Below are 11,128 nucleotides of genomic sequence, written 5' to 3'. Positions count from 1 at the left end.
TAAAGCTGACGATATTGAGATATATGAAGAGGAAACCTCTTTGGGCAGGAAACGCAGAGCAAAACAGCGCAAGGCCGTGGATCCAAAAATCTCCTTAATACCTGCAAGAAAGAAGAATATGGTGGATTTTCAGAATCTCCCAGCCCCTCTTCCTTAAGGGTGTTGAGCTGGAACTGTTGTGGGTTGAGGAAGCTTATAACAGTACAACGATTAAGGAAAATCAAGAAAAAGATTTTCCCAGATATATTATTCCTCATGGAGACAAAGAATACCTCTGAATTTATTCTCCAACACCTGGACTGGATGGGCTACTCTTCAAACTTCTTAGTCCCTCCATCAGAATCAAGTGTGGGAGGACTTGCCTTATTCTGGAAAGGAAACATTGAAGTCGAAATCCTTACTTCTTGTGAAAATTACATTGATACCAGAATAAAAACAAAAGGTAAGATCTTCTTCTCTACCTTCCTATATGGAGAACCAGACATGGCAAAAAGGCAGGAATTTTGGCTCCACATCCAGAATATTGGCACATCTAGAGATAGTCTGTGGTTCATCACATGAGACTTCAATGAAATCATAAATAACTCTGAAACAGTAGGTGGCCCGCCAAGACCAGAAGGGTCATTTACTAACCTGAGAACTTTGATGTCAACTTGTGACCTGTTTGACTTAAAGCACACAGGAAAATTCCTGTCTTGGAGAGGGACACATCATTCTCATCTGGTGCGGTGTCGTTTAGATAGAGCTATGGCAAACAGTGAGTGGATTATGGAGTTCTCCTCAGGTAGAAGTGAGTATTTACGGTTTGAAGGCTCAGACCACCGACTTTTGGTCACATCTTTTGAACCTTTTAGGAAAAAAAGAAGAGGATTATTCTGTTATGATAGAGCTTTAAAAGGAAATGAAGAAGTGAGGAAATTGGTCCTTGAGGCGTGGAACTCTATCCTGGATGCATCGGTGGAGAAGAGACTAGATGCCTGCAGACGGGCAATCATCACCTGGAGCAAATACCATCATGAAATTAGTCAAAAAGAAATAATCTCTCTTCGAAAAGCCTTGGAGGAAAACATGACTAAAGATGAAGAAAACCAAGCGGAACTGGAAAGAATCAATCGAGAGTTGTTGAAGGCTTACCAAAATGAAGAGACGTTCTGGAAACAAAGGAGTAGACAACTCTGGCTAACTTTGGGGGACAAAAACATTGGATATTTTCATGCAGCAACAAAGAGTTGGAGGGCTCTAAATAATATTTCTGTGATGGAGTCAGCTACAGGAAACCCAGTGTATGAGGAAAAAGAGATTGTCACAGCAATCACTGACTACTTTCATCAAATCTTTACATCTCAAGAAGGAAATAGAATGGATTGTGGTCCAGGAGGCCCTAGTTCCCTGCATCTCACAGGACATGAATGAATCATTGATTAAATTGCCAACGGTAGAGGAAATCAAAAGAGCATGCTTCGCTATCCATCCTGACAAAGCTCCTGGGCCGGATGGGTTCTCAGCAAGCTTCTTCCAATCAAACTGGAGCACAGTGGGAGAGGAACTGGTGGCAGAGGTCCAATCCTTCTTTAACTCCGGAAATTTACCTCTGAAGATAAATCATACCCATGTCAGGTTAATTCTGAAGATTACTGTCCCCCAAAAAGTGTCTGACTATAGACCTATTGCTCTGTGCTCAGTGTACTACAAAATTATCTCCAAGATACTGACCAAAAGACTCCAACCAATCATTTCGAGGTGTATATCGGAAAACCAATATGCATTTGTTCCCCAAAGAGCTATATCAGACAACGTGCTCATTACCCATGAAACTCTACACTATTTGAAGACATCAAATGCAAAAGAACGAGTATTTGTGGCGGTTAAGACAGATATGAGTAAAGCATATGACAGATTGGAGTAGGATTTCATTAAATTTGTGTTGGAAAGGATGGGTTTTCATCGACAATGGGTCCAATGGTTGATGCAGTGCATAACAACAGTTTCATACTCATACCTGATAAATGGCCAAGCTTTGGGTACGGTTACACTACAGAGAGGTATTAGACAAGGGGACCCGTTGTCCCCTTATATCTTCAATATGTGCAGTGAGGTACTTTCAGGCCTCTGCAACCGAGCACAAGAACAAGGAAGTCTACCAGGTATCAAAGTGGCAAAAAGAATTCCCCGTGTGAACCACTTACTATTTGCAGACGACACAATGTTCTTTTGTAAGTCTGACCAGAAAATTTGTATGAAACTGAAGAGCATCCTGCGCAAGTACGAAGAAGCATCAGGACAACAGATCAATCAAGACAAATCTGCTATTACTTTTTCAGCAAAAACAAATAGGGTGATAAGAGAGAAAGTAATGCGAGACCTAGCTATCCATAAAGAAGGTGGGCAAGGTAAATACTTGGGGCTGCCTGAACTGTTTGGACGTAGAAAAAGAGATCTCTTTACCCAAATTGTGGACCGAATAAAGCAAAGAGCCATCAGTTGGTCATCTAAGTTTCTCTCCATGGCAGGGAAACTCACTCTGTTAAAATCTGTACTAGCTGCCATGCCAACCTATACTATGACATGTTTCAAACTCCCAAACTCTCTGTGTAAAAGGATTCAGGCTGCTCTTACTAGATTCTGGTGGGACTCTAATACGGGTGAAAAGAAAATGACATGGATCTCCTGGAAAAAGATGACAAGATCCTTTAAAAACGGAGGTTTGGGCTTTAGGGACATCAAGGTCTTCAATGATGCTCTGTTGGCCAAACAAAGTTGGAGAATACTCACCAATCCAGATTGCTTACTCGCAAAAGTCTTGAAGGGCAAGTACTGCAAATCCTCCTCCTTTTTGGAAAGTGAAGTCCCAGGATCAGCTTCTCACGGTTGGAGAGGTATCTGTATAGGACGTGATCTTCTAAAGAAAAACCTAGGCAAACTGATCGGAAATGGAGAGTCCACATCAATTTGGAATAGTCCTTGGCTCTCACTATCTTCTCCCTGCAGACCTATGGGTCCTCCCACAGAACGTACTAAGGATTTAAAGGTCTCGGGTCTCCTGCTACCATGCTCCGGGAAATGGAATGTTGATCTCATCCGGACCATACTTCCGGCTTATGAAACAGAGATACGGAAACTGACGCCAATTAGCCTAGGAGCAGCTGATGAATGGGCATGGCTCCCTCAAAGTTCTGGAGTGTACACAACAAAATCTGGGTATCATGAAACAATGGCAGAGAGAGACGCAGAGTATTTTAACCTACATCCTTACCTGGTGGGGGAATTTGACTGGAGAGCGTATATCTGGAAGAGGGAGACTCTCACCAAAGTCAAAATGTTTCTGTGGAAGCTAGCACAAAATGCATTACCGGTGGGAGATAATCTAATACATCGCCAAGTCTGCACGACAGCTAGTTGCCCCCACTGCGGCAGTGCAGAATCTGAACTCCATCTTTTCTTTCATTGTCCTTGTGCAGCGCAGATATGGACACAATCGCTTCTCTACCCCTCAATCCAACCAACGAGTCTTAACTCTATACAGGAGGGCATCGCCCAAACTGTGAAAGCAACCTGGCTTCCTCCTACTGGTATTATTACCGGACCTCTATCCCCATGGATCCTATGGGCCATCTGAACAGCAAGGAATCGTCTATTATTCAATAAAGAAAAAATGACAGGAAGGGAGGTGTTAGCTATCGCGATCAAGCATGCTAAGGAATGGCAAGAGGCACAAAATGGGAAAGAAAAACCACTCACCAAGATAAGAAACCCACCCCGACCTATTCCGAGAGGTACAAATCACCTAGCTTGCTCTGACGCGGCTTGGAGAGAAGATGGGTCAACAGGTCTAGGCTGGGAAATACGAAATCCTCAAGAGGAGATTGTCTGCGAAGGGTCGGCTCAGACCTCGCATATTTCTTGACCACTGGTAGCGAAGCGGTAGCAACTCTGATGGCAATCAGAGTTGCAATTGAATCGGATCTCACCTCGGTCAATTTCGTTTCAGACTCGTTAACTCTTGTCAAAGCAATCAACAAGGAGCTCCAAATCAAGGAACTTTACGAGATTCTCCACGACATCCTGAACTTATCATCAGCATTTTCATCTGTTTCTTTCCATTTCATCCCTAGAGAGTTTAATTGTCGAGCGGATGCTCTGGCTAAGGAAGACCTTGTAACCGGTATAAACGCTAATTAATTGAAATGAAATCGGTTTAGTTCAAAAAAAAAAAAAAAAAAGAGTTCAACATGTGCAACACTGATCTAGTGCACAGTATGTTGCTATTCAAATAATCTCCATGCGCACACTTCCATTGCCAACAATCATATTGGATGATTCATTCGGTATATGGAACAAAGTGATATCCTTGGTAATTATTGACGGAGAAGACAGTTTTGATTTTGTATTCTCCAGCAAAACCAGGTCTTAGCGAAGACTATCAAAAACTACTACGACTCACTTTTTCTAGAACCTCTTGTTCGCACTAGAGTCTCTGTTGCCCACCCCAACCCTTCATGCATTAAGAATTTAAGATCAACTGCAAGACCTCAAGCGGTCGAAAATACTACAAAATCATCAAACGTATGTTTGAAATTTTTTGAATAGTTTTTTTTTTTTTTGAGAAAGGAATTTTTTTTTTTGAATAGTTGCAAAACACAAATTATTGTTCTTCTAATCTTAATATCCGGTAGAAAAATAATCAAATATATCTTTCTATTTTTAGATCACGAGACACTTTATACCTAAAAATAATCCACTACTTTGACAAAAGTTAATAATCATATTAATCAACAATACTTTTAAGAAAAAAATCAACTAATTTTGAAATTTATCAGGGTCAGTTGACCCATGTGTTTGGTCATTGCCCCCATAGCCCCCAGCCCCCTCATAAGATTGTTTTCGTAAAAGAAAGCACTTTTTAAGAGGACAACAAAGATTGCTTGGTTAAGAATTAAAACCTCTAACCCAATCAAAACTAACACACATCAACATTAAGATACACTACTTTATTGTCTAAGCCATCACCAAGAAACCCAATATCCTAATACAAAAAATATTCTACCAATTAAGTATGTAGATTTAAAATTAAAGGGACGTGGGTCAATCACTAACCACATGTTAGGTGCATTATAAAAAATCCAAAATTATACATGGCTTGAATAAAACAACAATTTATAGCATCAAAAGCATGGTCCTTGATTCGCTAGATCCTAAGAGACAGTGACCTCCTCCAATCGGCAAGAGATGGCTCGCCCTTTGTCAACTTTCAACTATTCTCTCTTTGCCTTTTTTAAGCATATATTTCCATTTCTGTCTAGTGTTACGCCTTCGATTTGGACAAGAAATACAATGCTAATTACTAATTTGAGGTTAGCTAATCCATAACCAATAGTTTATTTTGTTAGCTAATTAATAGAATAAATTAAAATACTAAGGACTCCTACGTTTTCTAATTGATAGTTGAAAAACAGCACCGTTCAGTATACATTCTATTCCGTAAAAAAACATTATTAAGCAATGATGCATGTTAATTATTGATCTGTTAAGTTGGAGAAATATTTGGCAAACAACTTCAAAGGAAAGTATAGAATGTTAATAATAAATAAATAGAAAAAAATCAAAATTACAAATGATGAAATTATAAGTAGGTGTCTACAAATGATGAAATTATAATTTTTTATTAGTAGGTGTCTACAAATGATGAAATTATAAGTATATGACAAACAATTTTTTAACATTCAAAATCAACCATACTAGATTAGACATGTAAAGAAACTAGTATATAAATACTTCATTGTTTTTTCAAATGATGTAAGGTTAGGAAACTTTAATAAATTCTTTACAACTTCAAAAATATTATTGTGGCATTTTAACCTAAAAAAAGTATACTCTATCTCATTTGGTCATGAGGATTTCACAAGGTTTCCCTCATTTGAGCTTAGAATACTCTATCTCATTTAGTGTCTATCACTAGTTTGAAGACTAGAGTCAAAGTGGTAAAAACACGTTTCTTTCAAGTTCTATTCACCCAGTTTATCGTTACTTTTTGTGTTTCAAAAAGTAGATCTTAAATTTCTGAGAAAAATTGAGAAAGTTTGTCTTTCAATCTTGTGAAGTTTTTACCAGTTTTTTCTTAATCATGTCATCTGCGATGGATAAAGCCTTGATGGCTATGTCTCTGAAGGATGAGGAAGAGTTGCCGTTCGAGATGCCTGATCTCCCAGAATTCTCCTCGTGCGAAAGAAACACCATTAGCTTGGTGGGGCGTACTCTAAACCCAGCCAGACAGCCGATGAATCACCTAATCAAAGATATGCCAAGGAAGTGGTAAAAGATTGGAAGAGTGAGGGGAATCGCTTTATCAAGAGAACGCTTCCATTTCATATTCAAGTATGAACATGACTTGCAAGAAGTGCTTGACAAAGGAGTCCAAACTTATAACCAATGGGCTATGGTTATGGATAGATGGTATGAATATCCCCCTGATAATTATCTGCATAATTTGTTCCTTTGTGGATTCAGATCTGGAAGCTGCCGATAAATTTCTACACGAAACAGGCCTTAACGGCTTTAGGGGTAATCATTGGGCAAGTATTAGAGGTAGCTTTTGACCCAGATGAGCCTCAAGTACAAGAATTCATTAGAGTTAAGGTTCTGTTTGATGTCTCTAGACCTCTTAGAAGATCAAAAGCGGTGGTTATAAAGAATGGGGGCACTACGTCTGTTAACTTTGAATACGAAAAAATCAAAAACGGTGCTATGAATGCCAGAGACTCACCCATGAAAAGGAGGATTGCCCCTTATTCCTGAACAAATAGGTTCATGTAGAGGTTTCTTCAAGAACAGGTGGGAAAGCTGAAAATCCCAAAGCAGAGCCGGTGCTAAAACCGTCTGACCCGCTGTTTGGAGTGCTATCAGAAGATTAAGTTAGAATTGATCCCAACTCCGGGAGACCTCGTATTGCTCCTGAAGTACTGTAAGGTATGAGGCAGTATTTGAGGCTAGGAAATGAGGAAGAATTAGTCATAAAAAAGGATCGTGTAAAGAAGACTGTGAGAGAGGTTGAAAAGGACCCCATTTGGAAAAAATCAATCCTAAGGTTAGAACCTGCTCCTATTTTCCACCCCGAGGTAAACAAAGGGAAAAGGTTTGTCTTTGGTTTTGAAGACCCGGACATTTCATTGAGAAACGAAGCTGCTGGCTCACTTAGTTTGGAAAAAAGGGTTCCTGAGACAAATCTAATGGAAGGAAGTGTTTGGCCTGTGGAGAAGTTTTATATTGATTCTACTTATCATCATAGCAACTTCCTTACTCTTTCTCAACCTTTTCAAGCCAATCCGACGGGTTACAGGACTGGATCCTTTGAGTCTGGTTCATCCGGGATTGGTTTTAAAAAAGGTAAACCAAGAAACAGACCTTCAAAGTCTACGAGAAAACTCAAGCCTAAGGATCAGTTTCAGATAGAAAGTATGCACACTTTGAAGAAGGGGCTAACAATTGGTGAGCAAGAGAAGAGAAAAGCAGACATTGTGGGAACAAACAATGCTAAACAACAAAAGCTTAAACACAAAGAGGTGATCCAAAAGGGGGGATTGCCTAACGCCCAATGAGCATAATGAGCTGGAATTGTCAGGGCTTGGGACGGTCTCAAGACTTGGTGATTCCTCGTCTCAAAGAAATGCGTAAGAAACATTTCCCAGAGATGCTTTTGTTTTTTTATTTAGACTATGAATCAAAGAGATGTATTAGTGGACCTGCAAGAATGGTTAGGATATGATAGGGTTTTTACAGTTGACCCCATTGGAAAATGTGGTGGATTGGCTCTGTTCTGGAAGAATAGTATTAAGCTGGATATAAAGTTTTTTTGATAAGAACATGTTGGATCTTCAAGTTCAGTTTGGAGATTTAAACTTCTTTGTTTCTTGTATTTACGGTAATCCGAATAAGAGTAATAGAAACTTTGTTTGGGAAAGATTATCTCGGATTGGAATTGGAAGGAGAGATAGATGGTGTATCCTAGGTGATTTCAATGAGATTCTACATAATGGTGAAAAACTAGGTGGTCCAAGAAAAACTGATGCTTCTTTCAAGCCTTTCTCGGATATGCTAAATGCTTGTGATATGAGTGAGCTTCCGAGTCATGGAAATAAATTCACTTGGGCTGGTAAGAGAGGAGATATGTGGATCCAGAGCAGATTGGATAGGGCTTTTGGCAATAGTGAATGGTTTGTTCAGTTTCCAGCTTAAAACCAAGCTTTCTTGGATATGAGAGGATCTGATCACAGACCTGTTCAAGTAAAGTTGATGTCTTCGCAACAATCCTATAAGGGCCAGTTTCAGCTCGATTGTTGTTTTCTGCGTAAACAAGGGGTTAAGGAAGCTATTATCAAAGCATGGACAGTGCAGAGACCAGGTTTTAATCTGTCAGTTGCAGACAGACTCAGAGAGTGCAGGAAATCTTTAAGTACTTGGAAAAAAATGAACTCTATGAATGCTTTTGACAAAATTCAGCAGATAGAGGTTGCTCTGGAGAAAGAACAGTCTGATAGATGGCCAAACTTCCAGAAGATTAGGATCTTAATAAGGGAACTTTGTTTGGCTTATAGAGAAGAAGAAAAATATTGGAAACAGAAAAGCAGACAAAAGTGGATAAGAAGTGGAGATAGGAATTCTAAGTTCTTTCATGCTTCGGTTAAAAACAATAGAGAGAGAAATAGAATTGATAAGCTTAAGGATATTAATGGGATCTTCCAGAAATCTGAAGCTGCAAAGGGAGAAGTAGCCTCGGCTTATTTCGCCAATCTGTTTAAATCTTCTAATCCTGCTCCTTTCAATGAGTGGTTCTCAGGGTTTAGTACTAGAGTGTCTGAGGAAATGAATAAAGCCCTGATCAAGAAGGTCTCAGCTAAAGAAATCAAAGCTGCAACTTTTTCCATTAAAGCGTCTAGTGCTCCCAGACCTGATGGAATGTCGGCGTTATTCTTTCAACATTACTGGAACATCATAGGTCCTCAAGTAATTGCTGAGATTCGGAAGTTTTTTGTAGAAAGAGTTCTCCCATCTGATTGGAACTACACACACTTGTGCTTGATTCCAAAAACGCATCGTCCTACAGAAATGACAAACTTAAGACCTATAAGTCTTTGCTCAGTACTCTACAAAATCATTTCAAAAATCATGGTGTTCAGGTTGCAACCCTTCCTTTTAGATATTGTCTCTAAATCACAATCAGCTTTTGTTTCAGACATGCTCATATCGGATAATATTCTCGTTGCTCACGAACTAGTGCACAGCTTGAGAGTTCATCCGAGTATCTCAAAGGACTCCATGGCCATAAAAACTGATATGTCAAAGGCATATGATAGGGTAGAATGGAGCTATCTTAGGTATCTCTTAGTGGCCATGGGATTTCATAATATTTGGATTGAATGGGTGATGAGATGTGTCTCCACGGTTACTTACTCAGTTCTACTTAATGACCAGCCATATGGGATGATAACTCCTCAGAGAGGGTTGAGACAAGGAGATCCTCTATCCCCTTTTCTCTTTGTACTTTGCACAAAAGGTTTATCACATCTGTTAAACAAAGCTCAAGCGGAAGGCAAAATTGAAGGCATCTCTTTCTCGGATCAAGGACCTTGGGTTAATCACTTGCTGTTTACAGACGACAGCTTGTTTCTGTGCAAGGCTTCTATGGATCAAGCTGACACAATTCAACGGATCCTGAATACTTATGGTGCAGCCACATGACAGATCATCAACCTTTCAAAATCCTCAATTACTTTTGGCTCAAAAGTAAATGAGGTGATAAAGAGGTCTATCCAAGGAAAACTGGGGATTTTCAATCAAGGAGGTGTTGGCACTTATTTAGGTTTACCCGAATGTTTTAGTGGATCGAAAGTGGAAATGCTCTCATACCTCAAAGACAGACTTAAAGGTAAGATGTCAGGGTGGTATTCAAGGTTTCTTTCTCAGGGAGGCAAAGAAATGTTATTGAAGTCAGTGGCCCTTGCAATGTCTGTCTTTGCTATGTCCTGCTTCAAATTGCTAGTGTCATCCTGTAAAAACTTGACAAGCGCTATGACAGAATTTTGGTGGAGTTCAAATGAACATTCAAGGAAAATCCATTGGTTAAGCTGGGATAAATTGTGTCTCCCCAAACAAAAAGGGGGACTGGGATTCAAGGACATAAAAACTTTTAACCAAGCGCTCCTAGCCAAAAAAGCATGGCGGTTACTCCAAGACGAGGATTGCCTATTTTCAAAGCTAATGAAGAGTAGATACTACCCGCTTGACAATTTTTTGGAGGCAGGTTTGTCTTATCGTCCCTCTTTCGGGTGGAGAAGTATTTTACATGGAAGAGAGCTCTTACAAAAAGGTTTAGAGAAGAAGATAGGAAATGGAGAATCAATGTTTGTATGGACCGAACCGTGGATTGAGGATAATGGGATGAGAGCACCATGGAGGAAAAATATCATTTTTGACGTTTGCTTGAGAGTGAAGGACCTTATTGATCCGATTACAGGGTTGTGGGATCTAGATGCTTTGGAAGAGCACTTCTTTCCCCAAGATATAAACAGAATACAATCTATTAAACCTATAAGAGATCACAAAGATTATCACGTGTGGAAGCATAACAAAAGTGGGGAGTATTCCGTCAAATCAGGCTACTGGCTAGCCTCCCTATCTATTAATTCTCAAGCGCTCAAGGATGTTGAAGCTCAACCATCTCTAAATGGTCTCAAAGCTGAGGTATGGAGTATTCAAACCGCCCCAAAAATCAAGATATTCTTATGGAAAGTCCTCAGTGGAGCTCTTCCAATGGCAAATCTACTCAGGAGAAGAGGAATTGATGGAGATGAACTTTGTCAAGTTTGTGGAGAAGCAGAAGAGACCATTAACCACATCCTATTTACTTGCACTGATGCCAGACAGATTTGGGCTCTATCTGACTATCCCTCTCCGGATTCTGGGTTCCAAAACGGCTCTGTTTTTTCAAATGTCTATCATCTCCTAACCAACAGAAACAACCTGCGATGGCCAGCTGGTTTGAGAAAATGTTTTCCTTGGATCCTGTGGAGGATCTGGAAAAATAGGAACTCTTTATGCTTTGAAGGTATATGTTTCTCCCCTCTAGATACAAAGA

At 39.7% G+C, this 11,128-nt stretch overlaps 1 protein-coding gene across 1 annotated transcript; it reads left to right on the top strand.

Moving 5' to 3' along the window:
- LOC104767842 lies at positions 748–1,413 on the top strand. Its single transcript, XM_010491814.1, has one exon. It carries the CDS (start codon positions 748–750, stop codon positions 1,411–1,413), a length of 666 nt encoding a protein of 221 aa, XP_010490116.1.

Source organism: Camelina sativa, chromosome 19, assembly GCF_000633955.1.
Source record: "Camelina sativa cultivar DH55 chromosome 19, Cs, whole genome shotgun sequence".
Classification (NCBI taxonomy): domain Eukaryota; kingdom Viridiplantae; phylum Streptophyta; class Magnoliopsida; order Brassicales; family Brassicaceae; genus Camelina; species Camelina sativa.
This window is presented reverse-complemented; position numbering and strand designations above follow the sequence as displayed.